General features: G+C 31.9%; 1 protein-coding gene across 3 annotated transcripts in view; it reads left to right on the top strand.

Annotated features, from left to right (window-relative positions):
- The first annotated feature begins 7,697 nt into the window (after nucleotides 1-7,697).
- MCU (mitochondrial calcium uniporter) overlaps nucleotides 7,698-21,692 on the top strand; it is a 311,390-nt gene continuing 297,395 nt past the window's right edge. The window contains exons 1-2 of one of the 3 annotated variants that reach the window (XM_065506415.1): nucleotides 7,698-8,031; nucleotides 8,800-9,121. In XM_065506415.1, the coding sequence (XP_065362487.1) occupies nucleotides 8,996-9,121 (126 nt within the window). In that variant the 5' untranslated portion in view covers nucleotides 7,698-8,031; nucleotides 8,800-8,995. Of the gene's footprint in view, nucleotides 8,032-8,718; nucleotides 9,122-21,692 lie in introns of those variants that run through there. The other 2 variants (XM_065506414.1, XM_065506416.1) reach the window with 2 other exon arrangements.

The following is a 21,692-nucleotide window of genomic DNA, read 5'->3' as shown; positions in this document are numbered from 1 at the left end:
CGAAAAATATAAACCAACAAATGCTTAAATAACAGCAGTTTCTTTATCTTCTGCAACTTCACTTCCTCAATTTCAATTTCGGAATGCACATTGGGACAGAATGATTTTTTTTTTGGAAATAAATCTGGCATTTCTAAACGACTGGTCCGATCGGGATAAAATTTGACGTGTGCGTAGACAATGGACTCTATTAATGCTCCAGGGTCGGCGCTATGAGAGCTCAAAGTAGGATACCTTCGACATGTAAAATGTTTAAACAAGTAAATCCCTATATTCTTATTTAGGTATGGCTGTTAGACCCCTAATTTAGAGTGTAATTTATTGTTACTAATAAAATTGTCTATTATCCCCCTTTATTGTTTGATTATTATTAAATAAATAATTCATTTGAATACAATCACAAAAATTATCCCTTCACATTTATATTTTTTTTATTATTACACAAACATTCATTTTGGAATATTTCCAAATGTTTAATCCTGTTGTAAACTAATAATGTAATTATATTTATATTTATTTATGTAAATATTTAAATGTTTATTTGTATATTTGTTTATTTTTCCATACACTTCCAATTAATTTTAATTAAATATTTAAAATGATACTTCATAATCCGTTGTTTTTTAAAAAAACGTTTTATATTTTCCACAGCATGGCAAGAAACTGTTTATTTGTGTGTTAATTTTTAATTGAAATAGAGCAATTGCAAATTGTGATTTATAAAAATCATTGTTCTTATTTAAATAATTACAATGGACATTTAGCTAAAAATAATAATAATTATGTATGTAGATTTATTGTTTAATAAACAAAAATTTTAATATTTATATTGTTACGAAATTGCATTATCAATTTGAATGTATCGGTCTGTAATGGCTGCTTGTAACAGTTCCATCAGTTGAAACTTCTACTTATAAACAATTTTGAATACACTCTGTTAAAAACAGAATTTATAAATATGACAACATTAACTGTGAAGCAGAAATATAAATAGTAACATCGTGAGTTGATGAGGAGTCTGTATATCGTAAGCATTGCTTGACTTAACATTAAACTGTATTACCAGTGTGTTTTTAAAGGCCGTAATATAAATGTTTGTATTAAAAGAGAGTATCTATTGTTACAAATAGTGGCAGAGGTTGCAGTCGTGAGTGAGTTTATCAGAGACGCTTTTCGAATAAACATCAACTAAGTGCCTTAAAGTGTGTTGTGTTTTTCAAGTAAATTCGTGTACATTATAAATTGTGTCTGTATTTCTGAGAATTTATAAACGTGTATAAAAAAACATTGAGTGACTATTTAATTCTGTTGTTGTACATTTTAAATAAATAAAGAGTTGTTACAATTTTCAAACTACTAAACGGCTTTTATTTGCAATCAAAAGTATCCGGTTTATTTAAAAAAAATAAACTAACGTTTTGAAAAGGTTAAAACGTAACAGTATTAAATACTTAAGGAATCACAGTTGCTGGCATCATTATAATCCTATTTATGTGCAACAGAATTAACTCCTTTAATAACGCCTGACAGTATGTCACAACACTTTCCAAGATAACATTTTAACTATGTAAGTAATTAAGTAATCAAAGAAAAGTTATTTTAAATAATTTAAACCACTACTTTTTTCAAATATTAACAACTTTATCAGTTTTATGTATTTTATATTTTAAAGACCCGATTCACAGTTTTAGCAATTTAGTTGCGCAAGTCTGTTTTTCATTTTCAAAAATAAGAATGAAAGAACAAAAGAACTTGCTGAGTAAAAGCAACTCTGTACTCAAATATGTATCAAAAATTGTCTTTTCCTTAACCCGATCTTACATCTAACATACAAGCTCAAAAATTGCGCAATAGACTTGGGCAACTAATTGTCTAATGTGAAACGGGTAAAAAAAAACAGTTTTAAAATGTACATAAATTATTACATGAGACTGTTATTAATTTTTCACCACTGATAATGTAACTTTTCAACTCAAATTTCAGCATACAACATTATTAAAAGTGGTAAACAATGCTAAATACATAAAGGGTTTAAATCTCCGTTAGTACTGTTACAGCACAGTGCTATCATTACAGTTACATTTAGTAATTTTCTAAGATGTTTGGTAATGCAGGTTATCGGCAATGCAGTGGACAAAAATACATTACAAAACACCAAGATTCTATAAATTTTCAGCTTGTTGTTGTTTTTTGGAAAATTTTAAAATGCACCAAAATTTTTGTTTATGAATCGTTTTTAATGAAATATTGCACTTATATAGAAATTTTCAATCCAAAATTTAAATAGACATTGTGAATTGTTAATGACAATCCCACAATTCCCTAAAAGCTTTTCCAAAATCCCAAAATTGGGATTTTTTAGATTTTTGGATATATTGAAGGCACCAAGTTCGGGGCTATGAAATCCCTTTGCACGATATTGGAAAACATATTGGGACATACACAGCATAATTTTTTTAAAGCAGCTATGCGATTAGAGAAAATGTTGTCTAAAGTTGAAATTTACATAAAAAAAATAGGTCACAATAATATGAATTTTAATATTATTTTGCTTTTATAATATTTCCTGAAATGTTATCTTTTTGAAAAATATAGTTACATTATTTATATTTTTATTATTTTCTGTATAATTTAAAATTAATGTATGTATTTTTTTGGAAAAAAAAATGGCGAAAAAACTAAATTTTTAATTTTTTAGGTTTGAATGCTCATAACTTTTGACTCAGTAAAGGTTTTTAAACAGTTCTTAATTACGATTATTAATAATTTTGTTGTTGTTAATTTAGGCAAAGATATTTCCAAAAAAATCGGAAAAGAGTTGGATCCGTTATTAGCAAAAAAGCTGAAAAAAATAAAATTTGACCTTTTAAATGCGAATAACTTCTAAACTTTTAAACAATGCTTTTTGTAGATCTCGTCTAGTAGATTCCATATACATACATATATAAAAATCTTTCAAATCGGATCTCTAACAAAAATTTGGCATCATTTTTAATTTTTGATATACCCGTTCGATATACCCCATATAACCGTTCGAAGAAACAACCTTTTTTGTTTTCACTCATTTTGAAGAGAGTAAATAAAAAATCCTCTCTGAGAATAATTTGCAGAAGAGAATTATTCTCTAATAGGGACTTGTGGCCAGTGTTGCCATATATTTTTTAAGAAAACTTTTTATTTCTAAAAAAAAAAACTTTTTTAAGTACATACAAAAATTACAAAACCCAATTCGTACATATATGTAATCAGACTGAGACAATTTATGTGAATTTAGTGCTGGAGACACTTTAAATATTTTCAAATCAATCTCCCCATTTAGTAAATGAATTTGGTGACTATCACTTTGAAATTAAAGGTTCAACTTATTGATATCATAAATTTACAATTTTCCAAAAAACTTTTTTTCAAAAAATAAAACTTTTTGCATCTCATAAACCTTGCAAAAAAAGGGAAAACTTGGCATATGGTAACATTGCTTGTGACAAAATTTGGAAAACGGGGCCTAATAGAGGAAGGTCTTGGCTATATTCCCTCATACTTGGTTTATTCCTGTAAAGATAGGTGTTCGAACAGTTTTTTGAAAAATCGTTTAAATTATTTGGGGTCATACAGGCCAAATATTGAAACTTGTGCGTGATAGAAGAAGGTCTTGGCTACATTCTCTCATACTTGGTTTATTACTGTAGATATAGGTGTTCCAACAAATTTTTAAAATAACTGTGACAATTACTGTCTCTAAGGGATACATTTGCTTAACTGCTGGGGAGAGTGACTATTTAAATATGTAATTAATTAGCAAAAGCTAAATGTAATAAATGTAAAACTACTGTCAAGGAAAAGTTAGTCATTCAAAAATGTACATAAATTGTCTCAACTACAGTCATAAATGGCAATATTATTTATTACATGAGTCTGTTATTTATTTCACCACTGTTAATATAACATTTCAACACAAATTTCACCATATAATATTATTAAAGGTGGTAAACAATGCTAAATACATATGGGGTTTAAATCTCCGCTAGTACTGTAATAGCACTGTGTTATCATTACAGTTACTGTTTAATCTGGTAAGTCTGTGAATCACAAGATTTGGGTAATTTGTTAATAAAATAAATATAACAGGGATGAGCAAAGTGTTTTGAACCAAATATAAGCAAATAAGTAGTTTTTCATATAGTATTATACCCCTTTCACACAAGGAAATTTAGTTGCAGAGTTTTTTGCGTTTTTTTCAAAGAGAGACTTCCGAAGTAGACCTAATTTTTATGTAAATTTCACCATTATGCCAAATAGCCAGGTGCAGTCAACAGAGTCAAAAATCTAAAAAAATACCATTTTTGGGATTTTTAAAAAGTTTTTTTGAATTGTGGAATTCTCAATAACAAATCACAAATTTGTTTTTCACTTTTGAATTTTCATTAATAATTTCTATAAAACTTTTATTGCATTTTAAAAATTAAAATCTTTCAAAAAAAATTTTATACCATACTGAGGAGGATATATTGGGTTTTTGCAGATGTTTGTAACGTGCAGAATCACTTTTTGAGTCGATCAAACGATGTCCGTCCCTCCGTCTATCTGGCTGCCCATGCAAATCTTGGGCGCAGGTGGCATTTTTTAAGATACAGTAATTTTGACTTACCTGCGCAACCAACTTTGCACAATATTTTGTGCAGGTATGATAAAAATGCAGTTAACCTTAATGCACTTACGTGCTCATTGATGCTGGTAAGTGCATTTAAGTTTACTGCCCAAAAAAGCAGCTAACGACAAATAATTTACATGAAAATTTGTGATTTTTCCGTCTAAAGATAACGACAAATTTGTTATTTTATCTACGTTTCAAAATTATTAAAAAGTTGCAAACTTCTAATTTTTTCAAAATCGTATTTTCCTTATTTTGTTTTGATTTACTTTTGTATTAGGCAGCTAAATGAAATTTTTTTCATGAAAACCAGTTATAGCTTCCAAAAGTATTATGTACTTATCTTAAATGTGCAGATATGAACAATGCACTTAAATTAACGAATTTATATGGAGTTTGGTAAATAAATATACAAAACACAAGTTTTGTGCACTTATATGCAAAATGCACTTAAGTGAAAGACAGGTAAGTCAAAACTACTGTATTGCGATAAAATTTGGCAAATTAAAAGTCTATTGAAAATGGTTGAAATCGGTCAATTATTTCACCTAGCCCCCATACAAATGTCCTCCCGAAGTTGGACTTTATCGGTCATAAATGCTAAATAATATAGTTATCTACACAAGTTTCACTCCAAATAAGTTCTATATATAAGGAATTTATGTCAGCAAATTTAACAAAAAATAACTTTAATATAGACATAAATTACACTACCTAATTTCATGGCGATGGGACCATCATCGGTCCGAAAATCATTCACGATGATAAATTAATGAAATTTAAAAAAAAATATTTTTGCTCATTTACTTAGTATATGGTATTTCATACTATCTTACTTGATAAATTCCATATTTTTACAAAAAGTTGTGTATAAATTTTTTAATTCTTAAAGATGTCATACAGTTTTGAAAATAATAAATAAGCATATAAAAAACTTCGTTCTACATGTCAAATGGTTGTGCAAAAAATTTTGAGGTTCTCCTCGTAATTCTGAAATTAGAAAATGTGGTTTAATTTGAGGCCTGTAGCCCGTTTCTGTATTTCTCGAATCGAAAAACTTTCCGCATGAAACGATTGAATTGCAACAAAAATAGTGTAAAATTAAACAAAATATGTTTTTTCTCGCACAAGTGTTTCTGTATCTTGAGTTTGCGAGAATTATCTGTCATTTAAATAATTTTCCAGCAATCATTGGAAGGATGTGAGAAAAAGTGTTTCTGTAACAATATTTTGCGAAAAGTTTCTCACAAGAACTGTCAAAACAAGTCACATTTGAAATTGGTGTGAGAAAAACTAAATTTTAAAAAATATAGATATTTTTAACTTCGTATGTATAAATATGGAACCCAAATCAGCCGAAAATGTATGTAGCATAGAGTTTGAATAAAATAATTATATATACACATGTAAGTACACAAAAATGTGTTTCAAAATTATTTTTATTATTTTTTTAATTTACCTAACATAGAAATTCATAAAAAAGCATGTTGCCTACATAATAACATTTTTATGAATGTAAATAACAGTGCTAGGTAAATTCTCAGCGAGTTGTTAAGTTTTCCCTAATTTATTTGACACGTAAAAACATAAGGTAGACATGTTATATATCAATGGATAGAGGATTTTGTCTACTTTTCAAAAGTGTATATAAGTTTTGACAATTAAAAAATTCATGGAATACTTTTTTGAAAAATATGACAAAAATTGCATTTTATTGAATTTAGCATAGACACAAATTTTTCAAATTGAAATAAAATTTTTATATATGAATATTTTTTAATCAAATTTCACAGATATGTAGATTTTTCTATTTAAAATGGAAAAATAAAAACAAATTTTGAAATTTGTTATCAAGTATCCCGCAATTCCCAAAAAAATCTTGAAAATCCCAAAAATGGGATTTTTTTGTTTTTATCGGAACCCTTTACAGGATAATTAAGAAATTATTGGGCCATCTAAAATAGGTTACTTTATTTTCATATCGAGTATGCGATTTGAGAATCTTTGCCCTAAAGTTGAATTTTACATAAAAAATAGACATTTTTGGAATGGACCTGATCCCGTCGGTATCAAAAATTATAAATTTTATTTTCATTTAAAATATTTGGCGTAATGTTAACTTTTCAAAAAGTACAAATTCATTATACATCCTCTTAGAATTTTTTTAGATAACTTAAAAAGAATAAAAGTGCTTTTTTCCCAAAAAAATTGCGAAAAATCGCCTTTTTTAATTTTTTTATATTCAAATGCATGTAACTTTGGACTCAGTCATGATTTTTAAACACTTCTTTCTTTATTTGATATATAGATCAATTGTTAATCCGATAAAAGAAAAATGTATAAAATCGGTGAATATTTGGAACCGCGGTCACCAAAAAACTGGAGTAGGGTGGGTAAAAATGTTGAAAATTAAATTTTCAAATGCGAATATCTCCTAAGCTATAAGATATAATTGATAGCTACGACGAGGTTTTATGTAGTACTCGACGTGGAGATTCTGTATGTGTAATTTTAAATAGGAACACAAACGAAGAAATAGGATCATTTTAAAAATTGAATATATCCGAGGTGTCCTACTTTGGGAACCCCTGGTCCCGCTCCTTGTGCGGTCATGAGGTCCAAATTCAAAACTTAAACTCGACTACACTTCCTCTTTGCGCGTGTGAAATTTTATTCAAATCGGCGTAAGGGTTTAGAAGTTACAGATTTATTTCCCTCTTTTTTTATTCTCATACCACTGTGCGATGTCGAAATATGTAAAAACTCCAAAATCGACGCGAAATTCTAAAAATTACTACCCATCACAATTAAGCACTAAATTTGGTGCTATCAAACCCAACACTATAAAGATGTGTGAGCTTTTTCCTTATATTTGACATTCACGTGTTATTATTGAAACAGCCCCACTATATACAACGCTGTGTTGTGGGGCCGAATGTCAAAATAAGTAGTATTATGACTTGTTGTTTGTATCGTTTTTATTGTTGTTGCCTGTGTTTTTATATTTTTTTTATTTTGCCATAAGTGAAATAACTTGCGCCGTGAGAATAAAAACACACACAATTATCTACTAAAACAAAAAGAAAAACAATACAAAGTACAACAAAATATTAGTTAAAGAAATTGAACTCACGCAGTTGGGAGCATTTGGAGAAACAAAAACAACACACACTCTCCTCTAGACAAGAATTTAATATTAAAAAATGCTGGCGATAGTAAAAGAATTTGTGTGAATTTTAGTGCTTGTTTAGTAGTTCGTTGGTACAAACCACCTCTCTCTCGTCCGTGTCGTGTCGTCTGTGCCGAAATTCGAACGTACCGTGTGTTTGTTGTTTTCTGTTCATTTTGTGTTTTTTGGTGCCCAACTTGTTGTTGTTATTAATGTATGTTTAGCGCAAAATTAATAATAATAATATTAATGTACTAATGTGGTTGTTGTAATTATTGTTTCTCTTGTAAGATTTACGGTATTAACAAAATAAGACAACAACATTTTAATGAAGCTAAAGAAAGCAAATTAAGCAGCGGCCAACACTTGTTTCTCGCATTCTTATTGGAATTTTGCCGCACATAAAAGCAACAACAAAAGAAATTATTTAATTTTGCTTTCATTAGATAAATATAAAGAAAAAGTGTTTGAAATTCTAGGGGAATTAAAGAAAAATTTATTTAGAAAAGCAAAACAAAAAGAAAACAGGCACTAAGAAAGAAAATCATTAATAGCTGATAAAAGAGCAAAAAGTTAATTTTTATCTCCTCTCCCTCCCCCGCTGTTAAAAGCAAAAAAATAAATAAAAATAAAAAAGTGCGTGAGTGAGTGTGTGTTTTAGCATTTTTTCTTGTTGTTTGCTGTTAGTATTTGTTGTAAAAGTTAATAAAAGAAAAGAGTTTAATTCGGGTCTTTGATAGTTTTTCCTTTTTTAGTTAAATCGTCTAAAATTAAACAAATAAATAAATAAAATTTAGCAAATAAAAGTGAAGTTAAAATTTTCCTTTCAAAAAAAAGTAATTTAATTGTTAATTTTAATTTGCAAACTAAATTTTTGTATTCAAAGTCTAGGTGTGGTAATTGTTTGATGATTTTTTTTTTGTTAATTTGCTACCAGTGTTTAAAATTTAAAAAAAATTGATAATAAAGTTTTGTTTAAAAGGTGAATCAACAGAGTGAATACAACAAACAAACAAAAAAAGTACCATCACATCACTAACAATTATTAGCATTATTATTGTCACACGACGCCGCAGTCGCAGCTCAATAAACTCTGCCACCGCAACTGCTACAACAACTATTAATAAGCCAACAGTAAATAAATAGCAAAGTCAGGGTAAAAGAATCTCTACTCCACAATGGCAGCGGGCGTATGTGCAAGTACAAGTATCCGCATGTTTATGCGGCGTACAAGGGATTTTACTCTGTACACGCGTCGCAGCTCTGCTCTACGCATTCTGCCACTAACAACAAATATTAGTGTGGTAAGTAAGTTTTGAATTTTCTTGGTTTTGTCTTGGTTTTAGTGTTTATTTTGATTTTGCTATTTATACATAAATTCTTCAACAGTATCGGTCAAAAGATATTGAACAAAAATCGCGTAACTTTTTTTCAAATTCCAAAGAAACTAAAAATTTTAGAACCAACAAATGCACTCCTAAATGAAATTTAATTTTATATGACTACCTCGATTTTTTACCTATTTTTGTTCTACATATGTATATGTGGATTACTAATGCCCAGTTTTTGACTTGTTATTTAAATATGTATTTAGTTAATGTTTACTTAAAATTAAGTTTTATTTAAATAAAGTTTGAGTTTTTCAGTGCTTCATAATTTGTCTTATTTAAATAAGATAAAAGTATGGTAGCACTACTAAATATCAAAAATTTATCGATAGTTTTGGTTAAAACAGCTGTTCAACCAAAACAAAAATTTATACATTTTGCCCAATAAGAAATAATAGTTTATTAAACAATAAAATTATTGGTAGGAAAGTGCACAAAAGAAGCTCCATTGCCCCGCATCGGAATTGTACTTTTTTCAAGACGCTGTTTTTAGCAAGCCGCTGTTGTTTTGTTTTTTTCTCTACAATAGAGTGAAAAAAACCAAACAACAAAAATCAGCTGTCAAAAACATATGGTAGTTTATGAAACTTAAATAGAATTTAAATGGCCAACGTTGGCCATTTAAGTATCATTTAAAAAAGCACTGAGAAACTCATTTTCATATTTAAATGAAACTTAAATATAATTCATATTTAAATACGAAGTCTAAAACTTGCTCTAAGTCATTAATATAGACAATTGGTCCTATTCGGATAATACGGCAAAATGGTGAATACTCAGATTATATCGATAGCGTAATATAATTTATCAATGAAAAAAGGCTTATATTAAATAACTTCATTAAAATAAAAAAAAAAATATTTTAAATGAGAAATAAAATGTGATGTCTCTTCTTATTAAAAATTGCATTAAAACTTTTTTGTGTCTAAAATTGTATGGATTTTATTAAGTTTTTTTTTACCACACACACTTAAATTACACTTTATAATGTACAAGAATGCAGTTGATGTTAACTCTAACAGCGCATATAAAAAACTCACTACTGCAATCGCAGCCACTATTTATAGACAGTGCCATCTTCATTCGAGTAGCCTCGATTATTCTTAACGGACAAAAACATATTTAATTGCTACTAAAACTAATTATTCACACAATAACAAAAATAAAATAATAGACTGCACTTTTTTTAGTGAAAGCTAAAATAAAGAAATGTTTCTAAAATAATGCTCTTTCTACACAAAATTACTAATATACTTGAATTGCAGAAACTTTTAGGAAAGTTTATGATAACAATTTTAACCAGCTCACTTGGGTCAACGCCACAAAGTATACAGAGGCGACACGGCAAAAAAATATATTTGTCTCTTTCGCTCGAAACAATTTCAACTGGTTTGGTTTTGTGCTTATTTATATAGTTGTTTGTTTTAACGCACTGTCTGTATTAAACCGCAAATTTGTTTTCTCTTTCTATCGAAACAATTTCAAAAAAAACTGATTTTAGTGTTTTTGAACTGTCAAATTTGACGCCTTTGTCAACGCATTGGTCCCTTTGTGATACCCTAGGAACCATGCTCCGGTCATCAAGAGGTCCTTCACATGTCATAAATGGATTCAGTGCCGAACCAACCTGACGCTATGCCATGCAAAACAGGACTACCTATTGTCGCAGTCCGAGTCCCCGATAGAGCAGGGCAAAGGCAGGGGAGATCTTCAGCCGTCTTCATCATGGCAACTTCTACAGAAGTCGTTGTATGGAGTGTTCAGTCTCCTAACATGCGCACTAATCAAGTAGTGCCCATCAGAGCTCGCAGCCTAGCCCGTGATAGCCCCGTGAGGAACATTGACCTATGATGGTAAAAAACGGGCCATGTGAGACTTGATATCGAGCATGCTCTAAGAGCAGCATGGCTATCCGACATAACAAATATCCTGGTATTCCTTAATCTCCTTCTTAAACATTCATTGCAATATATAAGGATGGAGTAAATCTCCACCTAAAATATTAATGGAATAGCCCTTTGAAAATTGGGCCCATAAATACCAGCCTCATTGTTACCTCATTGTTGTTCGGCATTACCCAGCCACCATGTCTGATTTAACCACTCATCGCTTTCAGCTATAAGGACCATAAACAGCATATTAAATACCAAAGTTGGTGACATATAGTCTTATACTGCAATACTAGGATCATTTCCAAAGATGCCTAGATCACCCGGCATTACAGGGGATATCCCCGGTAATCTGTATGCACTCCTATACACATCCTCCATTACCAATATATGTAAGGGTGTGATATGTAGGATTGCACCCAGAACATGTTTGGGACAGGTCCTCATGGACCCAGTAATATAAATATATCGAGTAATGATCTCGCAGTCATCTGTTCCACTTTATTCCACCATGCCAAGGCATCATATTTTATTATTGGCATTGTAAATGTAATAAAAGACCAGTAAATCGTTTTACCAAAAAGTCGCTGTCAGGCATATATTGCCCTGGTAGCTTTTTTTGATAGTGTTGGATAAGTGAGAATTCCAAGTGAGTGTCCTATCAAATGTAATCCCAAAATATTTTATCTCCATAGAAAGCCATGTGTATATAAGATTCTGAACATCCAAATATACCTCTCTTACTTGTTTATTGAGCACGACTTATTGCATAGGTAAGTGTATTCCCTATGCTCTTAGCTGTGTTTTTAGAAATATAGGGAGTTTTTAATAACATTAGGATGGAGACAATAGAGTTGGATAGTTTCGATGCTTGGTAGCTTGGGTTGACAGGATTAGAAGACGGGTTACCAGTGGTACACCACAAGGTCGGAGATTGTCTCCACTGTTATGGTTACTAGCGGTGAATTCTATTCTCAATATCATTGAATCTAAGGGTAGGAAGAAAGTTACATATGCGGACGACCTTTTGATTCTGATCAAAGGAAAGTTTTTCTGACAATCAGCGACATCATGCAGGCGGCGCTATGTGAACTATTAACATAACTGTTGCCATCGGCAGCACACCTCAGGTAGAATTGATATACTATAATCCTTAATTTACTTTTACAAAACAAGCAAATTTAATAGAAATAATTTTTGTTCAATATATTTTGACCGACACTGTATATAAATTATTTTATATAAATAAATATATAATATTGTACATAAGAATGCATTTGTTTGTGTGTGTTTATAAAATATGTACATAAATATGGACTTAACACATGTTTAACTAAATTTAGCCACATAATTCTTTATTTTTTTTTTATAAAAACCATTTAACCTCATGCGTGGAGAGAATAAAGACAAAATATGTAATGATAATAAAAACAACAACAACAACAACAAAGAGAATATCAAAAATTATAACAAAATAAACAACAACCACGATTAGCTTACAAATATGTTAGAGCCGTTTATAAATAAACAATTCGAAAATAAAATGATTGGTAAACAAAATGTTGGAAACGAATTTCTATTTGCTAAATTTCCTAAAATAACTTTGGAACCCAGGTGTCACATTCACAACATTAGATCAGTGTGGAAACTATGTAGTAACTATATATCATGAACCTGATATAAATTGAAATAAGCAATGGCTCCATGTCCATCGACGGATCTCGCAACTTTTGCCATACAACTATCTGACAACCGTGTCAACTGACAATTTTTGTTGGCAGATAAATTTATTGTCAACAATTGTCTGGCAATGAAATTGTAAGATTTTCGTACAATCGTCTGAACTAACAATTTAGATGTTGCTAAAACTTGTTCATTGTCAGTACATTGCCAGCACATTGCCAGATCTGACAATATTGTAAGATCTGACAACCGTCTATACATAGCTTAACGCTTCCGGATATTGGAAATATTGTAATTTGCACTGCAGTTTTGACAATGCGTATATTTAAGTTCGGCCCATCTTAGCATAAATCCAATCTATAAAAACCATTCCGAGTTCCAGTTAATGTTTTCGAAGACACACTGAACAGCAGATTTCACATATTATATAAGACAAAGTCTATCTATATTAAGAATTTTTATAAACTTTGGGTTCAACTAAAATCACATTTGACCCCAATTTCATTATTTATTGTACTATGATTCTTTCAAATTTTATCGTAAAGTTTAAACAAACTAAACTTTGTATAAAACAAACTGCAACTGAACACACAAACTTAATTAAAGCTTAAAATAATGCAAATTAATCATCATCTATATAAAGAGTTTTATTAAACATTTCTTGAAATTTCAAAAACACTGAGAGCTGTAGTAATGTTAGCAACAAAAGTTTCAACTAATTACAAAAAGCTCTTTGTATTGGCTTTTTTAGCTGAATAAATTAAATATCAAATTTTTCTTAGACTTCCTATACATATTTTAAAAATTCTCTTTCATCTAATAATTTTAAAGAATATTAACATAATTCTACTAGATATCTTGTTTACTTATTCATTATGTTTTTATTTCTTCTTTTTGTTTTGTTTTTTAAATTCGCCATTGAACAGGTTTTAATCTACGTTTTGTTTTTTTTGTTTAAGTTTAAAACATAGTTCATTATTTTTTTTTTAAAGTTGCTCATAAATTTAATCTTGTTTTGTTTTTGATTTTTTATTTGTATTATTGTTCTTTTCATATAAAAAAAAACACCGCAATAAACTTGAACTATTTGTGTGCATCTCTCCCTAATTTGTTGTTTTGCTGCTTCAGTTTCTTGCAAAATGTTAAGTGAAATCCCAAAGTGTATTGGAGAGGGGTAAAAATATATTCTGAAATGGTGGACAAAAGAGTGATAATTGTTTGTGTTTGTTTGCAGCCACTCTTAAAGCAGCTCACTTAGGTTCATTCAAAAATTATCCCATTGTGATACCCAAGGGATAAACAGCAGGGTATTTATTATACGTCCGTTGTCTCCAAGTTAAACCAACCAGATTCCCTGTTGAAGGAGTAGACTCATCCTTGATTGATCATCCAAGCATGATAGGAATGGAATTCCGAGGATGCGATCCCTCAGTTTATCAGAGCAGGGCATTGGCAGAATAGGTGAGACACCGTCTCTTCCTCTTCTTCATTATGACAGCTCCTACAGTGTCATTGTACCGTAGGCCCAGTCTTCTAGCATGTGTCCTGTAATGAAGGAGACAATTAGCCCTATTTGCTCACGACAAAATAAGTAGATACGTCTTGCTGGCATCATATACCGGCCAAGTAGACCTCGTTATAACACAGGAATGTTCGTTGGTCTACCTATTTTATGCAGTCTCATATAGTTTCTGCTCTACAACCATCTTCCATCTATCAAGTGAAATATCAGAAAAGGGGTCGATCGCCTCATCATTCGTCATCGCACTCCTTTTGGCCAATTCATCTGCTATAAAATTACCCTGATTTCCATCGTGTCCAGGGACCCATATACCAACTTAGTAGTAGTTTTCAATTATGTTGGTATCAGATGCTGGCTGCGAAATATTCAGTGAATATTCTCTATAAATAACAAATGGTAACAGATTTCTTAAACAAGTGCAGGCTTGTATTCCAAATATCATTCCTTGACGCAATGTATTTAGATTTGAATTAAAGTTAAGAAATTTCTTTACCTGAATCTTCAACTAAACACACGCAAGGCATTGACACATGATATATTCTGTGTTCTATTTGCTTTCTCTTTTAACGAGTATATGTTGTGAACAAATTAGTTAAATTTACTCATATGCCACTCATCAAACGTTGCATACAGAAATATATGAGCAGGAAAAAAGCCCAGCTAAGTAGAAACACAGCTGGGAAATAAAACTATATTATATTCTTCAAAATGTTCGGAATAGATTGAGAAGATTGACTGTTACATCCATTTTCCATGATTGCTTTCTTTGTTCTTTAAGTAGAGGTGGTATTGCGACTATCAGCGTTGGATTTCTAGATATATTGCGATACCATGATTAATATTACTATCATATGATAACATTATTGATCCAGCTGAAGTTCCAGCAAGATATGTGTTATCTGGGTTAGTAAGAGACAGATTTATTGGATCACAGATTTAAAAAATTGATCCTCCAAGAATAGGAGTCGTCTGGTTAACGAGGAAGACATATTTTTACTCATCATAGCCACACGACGAATTCTTTATTAAACAGTATTTCATCTGATTATCAAAAAAGCGTCTCTTGTGACCAGCGACAAAAAATACTTTGATATATTTCCATAAAAATCCACCAGCTCGTCATCACAGAAAATCTCGACGGATAAAGGGTTCATATCCCATCTGCTCTTCAAAGCCACTGGAAAGCTTAAACCTGTAAAAATACAGAGAAATAGATGAGATATTCTAGAATAAACTTGTATTATTTAAATCAGGCAACGAATTAGAAATTAAGGCTACATCACGAATTCTCTTTATATGGTTAGTGACATAAAATGGCACAGTAAGTGTTCAACGGTCTCCTAGTCAATATCGTAGACTGCTTAAAAATTTCCGATAATTACAGACAACAAATAAAAGAGGATCCATGCATCCGTAGTATCCTTTATACATCTTTCACTTCCCACAGTAGGACGACATACCAAAACAAGATTGGATACATTAAGAACTTGCCAAAACACTTCGCCAACAAGACTCTTAATCTCATATTCTCAGATCCCATCATGCTACTCATAATGATCTCAATGCTTCATAAGACATATTGGAGGTACCATAGACAGTCGCGTATCACTTCTAACATCTGCAAATTCTGTGAATTTCTATGAGATAGCGTAATAAATTACAAAAACCCAATTATCTTCTTAGCATTCCCATCCAAGATGCTATTAACCAACATTGATCTCATGACCAGGGATTTAGCGCATTGCCAACCCATTGTGTGTCAATGACAAACCAGAATCTAACCTCACAAAAGGACTAGAGTACAGCCAGATTATCCGACATCACAAAAATCTTCAAATCAAACACATTTGACACACCCATCCACGAAGCCGAACAAGTATGCCAATCCTATGCAAAATTGCCGCGTTCAATAGTAAACCAAAAAGTCAGCTCTTTCTTTTCCAATATGGACCTAATGACCAGATATTCAGCTCCCAATAAAACCTCCTAAAAGGACCAAAGTACAGCCAGGTTCTCCGCCATCAAACAAATCATCAAACCCCCCAAATTTCTTCTCTAACACTCACTAAACCAAACGACAATGCCTTAAATGTGCATTAGAGATGTCATTGAGTATTTATTCAGACCAGGTATCGCCTTAAATTGATTGGAACTGTCAGAGAATCTAACCTTATTCACATTATCATGCCTAAAGTAACAGAAACCCCTTTGCAGCACCAGAAAAGCAACATATTAGCTAGATATCTTAATGTATCAGCATACAAGTAAAGTTCTAAAGTTTGGGAGTGTCCTGCCAGTTGATATTTGATTTCTATACTCCTTGACATCTCCAGAAAGTTTAGAGAATACTACAGAGCTAAGCTAAGAATTCCTCAATTTAGATTTTTCTTTTACAAATTAAGATTCAGCGGCAGGGAGTAGTTTTTGTGGACATTCGATTTGGACTTTCCTATATTGAAGATGACTTAAAAGACTTCAGCAGGAAGTTTATTCCACATAGGGACAGTAAGGTTAAGGCCCAAATTTTCCCCGGCCTATCGACCACAAAGGAATGAAAAAAATGTGCGTGAGCAGAACATGGGATACATTGTAACGATATAACAGTAAAACAGAACACATTGCGACGGTGCTCAAGAGAATCAAAAGAGTTGAATACCCTAATGTCACCAATAATTACCTTTGCCATCTTTTGTACGCGGTCGAGAAGCTCCAAAATAGACTTTGAATCACCGGCTTATACATGAGAGTTGCATTCCATTTTTGATCGGATGTTAGTGGTGTACATAGTGAGGAGCTGAGATGGAGTTATGTAATGAATGCTTCTTTTGAGGTTGTGCTGTTAAAATGGATTTATCGGACCTCAACGTAAATAAATTTCCTGGAACATATGGCAACGACAGTTCCTCCATTAGCTAACCTTTTGAGAACGTTATACGTGCTGATAAATTTCTCGTTTGTAGGAAGGTTGCTCATGTAACGCCAATTCCTATAAAGTGAGAGGCTAACAACCCTGAAGATTATTGCCCAATATCGCAATGTGTTCTGCAAATGCCAAAGTTGTGGAGAGTATGTTAAACTGCCATTTTAAATAAATATTTGCAGTCCAACAATTACCGTTTTAATATCGGCAGAGGAAGTATGTCGGCAATGACTACTGCCTCATTTGTGGACTTTCGATTTGAACTTTCCTATATTGAAGGTGACCGAATTTTCCGGGAGACTTGCTAACATTGTTCCATTCACCGTTTTAGCGAAAGTAACGTGGTAGATATTTCCAAGGCATACGATAAGGAGTGGCATTTATCAAAAGTTATTTCTGTTGGTGTCGGTATTAACTTCTCTCGATTTATTTTTGGCTTTCTCAGAGATCGAACTATATGAGTTGTTGTAGATGGGATCTCATCAAATAAGTTCTAGATCATATCAGGGTTACATCAAAGCTCCGATCTCCGATCCTACTCTATTCCATATTATTCAATATTACCTGCTAGATTGGGGTAATGAGGCAAAACATGAATGATTCCGCTTAATCAGGATATGGAGAAAATCTCTCTCTGCAAAGAGAATCGCTTTAACGCTCGCAAGACTCAGTGTTGCTTGTCACTTCATCTGCTTTTATGAATGGTGTAAATATTTCGTTTGTGATAACCGTATTTTTGTTGTCTCTATTAAGATTCAGTCGTTACAATCAAAAATTATTAAAAATAAAACTGAAAAGCTAGTATGAAATCGAATACTATTCCCCTAACAGAGCAGTTTTGTCAGTGCTGAGCAGAGACGTTTTAGAGATGGGGTCTAACTTTTATATAGCTTAGTACATGTAGCTCCGGAGCATTCCCCAAGTAGTCAAAGTGTTTTTACCTTTCGTACCCAGTTTTTTATTAAAGCATAGAGACAATGTTAATACCGTTTAGAATCTAAACTCATTTTTGTAGAATTTCTATCAGTTTTCTAAATATACTTCACAAACGATTTGATTTATTTACATTGCCAAACATCTTTTTGCTCCCCACCAATATTTCATCTCCTCAAATATTCATCCTTTCATATAATTATGTTTTTTGGCCTACTGCCAAAACAGATATTATTTCTAATTTTGCTTGTAGTTTGTATTTTTATTTTCATTATGGTTTTTGCCTCTTCCATCTTATTCTCTTCATTAAGTGTTAAAAATATTCCCATTGTTGGCTAAAATTATTGGAAGCCAAGACCCTTGCTCCTGTGTTTTATTGTTAGAATTTAAATCGTTATTGGCTGAGTGACAAATTTTATAAGAAATCATCTGCGTTTTAAATTTTAATATTGAAATTAGTTATACAAGATTTTAATTATTTAATAGGAAGTAAGGGAGGCACGTTTTAGGAATTAAACATGTATTTAAAATAAGATAGAAAATTAATTTGGTGATATTTTATTAACAAAATCCTAAAGACAAAATAATTAGAATGTAGTAAACATTTATTTACTAGGGAGCTTGACTTGTGAGAGCTTGTTTACTTTTTAAGAATCAATTGAGTAACAAAAATGAAAACATAAGCACATAGATACATGAATATTTATATATTTCTATTCATTCAATCTATTTTTACCTCCAACCAGCTAGTCAGCAATCATAATCTGTCAACATTTTTCTTTATGCTGCACTTTGAATTTCCATAACGAATCAATCAAGTGTTGAGGATGTTATAAAGCCATTGACGGTTGTCTGTCACTCACTTCTTTTATTCATCTTACTTCAAGTGACAATTACAGCTGTCATTTATCTCGTTTATGCAGTGATAGTCATAGTTTCTATATGAATTTATTGCATCTATTAATTGTGTACGTTAATAAAAATCGATATAAATATTAACTTGACTACATGTGTTAAATATTCTATTGAAAATAAATAAATTACTCTATAACCGCAAGAAATGCGGCAATAAATTACTAAAAATATATATGGAATTGTAATGTAAACAAATGTTGTTTTAATGAGAATTTGTTTGTATTATATTTCGTACAAACCTAGGAATATTTTTAATTATAAAAGTTGTTATATTTATAAGTTTGAGCTACAAAATAAGAAAATTACAAACATGTGTTGCATAACTGAACAATGTGAATTGTTTGGAATAAACCACAAACTGCTGTCTAAATTTATGGAAATTCAGATGTGATTGGAGAGGGTAGCATAATGTTTAATGAAAAGTATCTTGGTAGTTCAAAGGAGGTGTTTAGAGCTCTTCTCATTAATGTTGTATCTACAACTTCTACTGAAGTCGTTATGATCATAGTGCATCCAATATAATAACGTGCAAATGTCCGCAGTGGCATCGCTGGGTAGCGCGCATCCGAAATGTCAAATTATCTATGAGTCTAGCGCATAAAACAGGCTGAATTTGAACGATGGCATGGGTTATATTGGCTTTGAGGACCCTGTAGTTTGTAGCTTATTCGCATAAAACTGCGACTTAAAAAAACCCCACAAGAAAATATCTAACGGGGTCAAATTGCACGATATCGGTGGTCAGTGCACATCACCTCCAACTGAGGCGGCAATCATGCCCTCAAATCGCTCGTGCAGAATATCTAATGTGACATATGCCTACAGTGCTGTTGAAACCACATGTCTTTGGTGTCCATATCATCCTATTCAAGGCAAAAGAAGTTGTGAATCCTACCCAAAAGAAATATATACCTATGACGCCGCCAGCCTAAAATCCACACCAAACAGTGACACTTTCGTAATGTATTGGACGATCTTCGATCTCATGTGGATTGGTATCGTACCAAATTCGACAATTTCCATTCAGGGTCAGTTTTCAATTGCGTCAGAGACCATTCAGCGAACACTCGTCGATGTTGTTTGGACACTGTATCCGTTCATGGTGATTTGGCAAAACAAACTGTCAAAGCTCGGAAGACCCTATAGCAAGACCCTTTAGTTTGTAAAACCGATACAAAGGCCCAATCAAAAAAGAATAGACTTTTATGCTCATCTTCCGCTAAAACGTCTACAGAAGTCATTATAGTTGGGACACATGCAGTGGAGTATTCTTGTTCTTTTTCGTTCGTTGGTTTGCACTCAGAATAAGATATTATCCTCCGTTCCCATGGAATACATCACACAGGCTGATTTTTAAGTTCAGGCGTATGTGAAGAATACATAGTCTTGTTTTCTAAAGATTTATGCTCTAGAAAAATAACAATAGCATGTATTAAGAGTATCACCATGGGATAGTGAACAGCATACATCATTAAGGAGAGTCCTTCATACTTTTAAGAATTCAGGTCTCATTTTCTCTCAACTTGATTTCTACTTCCTTGACATTATCTATGCAGCTTCTGAAAAAATCGTAGTGATCCGAGATCTGAGAGTCTGACTCATGCGCAATATGCCAAATCAATTGATAATGCCATAGCCTCTTTAGTTTCCAAGGACTGACCATGCATGGTGAAGATACATATCCTGCACGAGTTATCTCTGCATATTATGCAAAACAATGCGAACAAAGAGTGGAAGCTTGATAAAAACTTGTAATCTTTCTTGTCATCCATACCGTGACCATGAAATGAATGTTCTTAGTATGTTTAACAACGATGGCGTCCGAATCAGAGCACTGTACGGTTGTAGATGTTTGCTCTTCTACAATAAGGAGCTATAGTTTCATGATATTCAATCCCATATTTTCAGATAGATAGTAAAAATAAAAAATGTAAACAACATATCAAAGGTCTCTACATCAAACATCGTCGAAACCTAAACTCCATGGCATTACACTAAAACCGATTAGGACGTCGGTAGTTCGTAACGTGACCTGGAGATTCCTAGGAAGAGAGGCAGGTCGGATGATATTTATCCTCCAAAACGGGCTGCTATCACACCTGTGATCAAAATTCTAAACACTACAAAAACACTTCCGCTCCTAACATGAATAGGAGTCATTCCAGATACCCACTGGAAATGGGAAATTTGCTGGCTGAAAGTTCAAGGCTGGACGTTTGGTATTCAACTGCAAAGGCAAAGAATACACAAAATTGAAACTAATGCCGAATTAACAGAGGAAGATGATCCTAGAGTGAGAATGTTCCGTCTCTTATTGAGCGAAACTTTCATTTCATCAAGAACTTTGATGAGATACTTACTATGTTTATAAAACACATTAAGACACAGTTCATAGAAGACTGCTGTTTTCAATAATGCTCAATCGTCTCTTCGTCATATTGGGACTTTAACATAGTTAGTTAAATAGTAATCTCTTTTAGCTCATCTCTACAACTCCAGGAAAGAACATTGTATTCAACTCTTAGTCGCTGTCATTTTCTTCCAAAGCCTCAAGGCAGAGATATGTCTCCTGTTTAATGAAAGTTATGATCTATTGCGGTTAACAAGACATCGATTGCCTGGTAG

The sequence above is a fragment of the Calliphora vicina genome, chromosome 3, assembly GCF_958450345.1.
Source record: "Calliphora vicina chromosome 3, idCalVici1.1, whole genome shotgun sequence".
Lineage (NCBI taxonomy): Eukaryota > Metazoa > Arthropoda > Insecta > Diptera > Calliphoridae > Calliphora > Calliphora vicina.
This window is presented reverse-complemented; position numbering and strand designations above follow the sequence as displayed.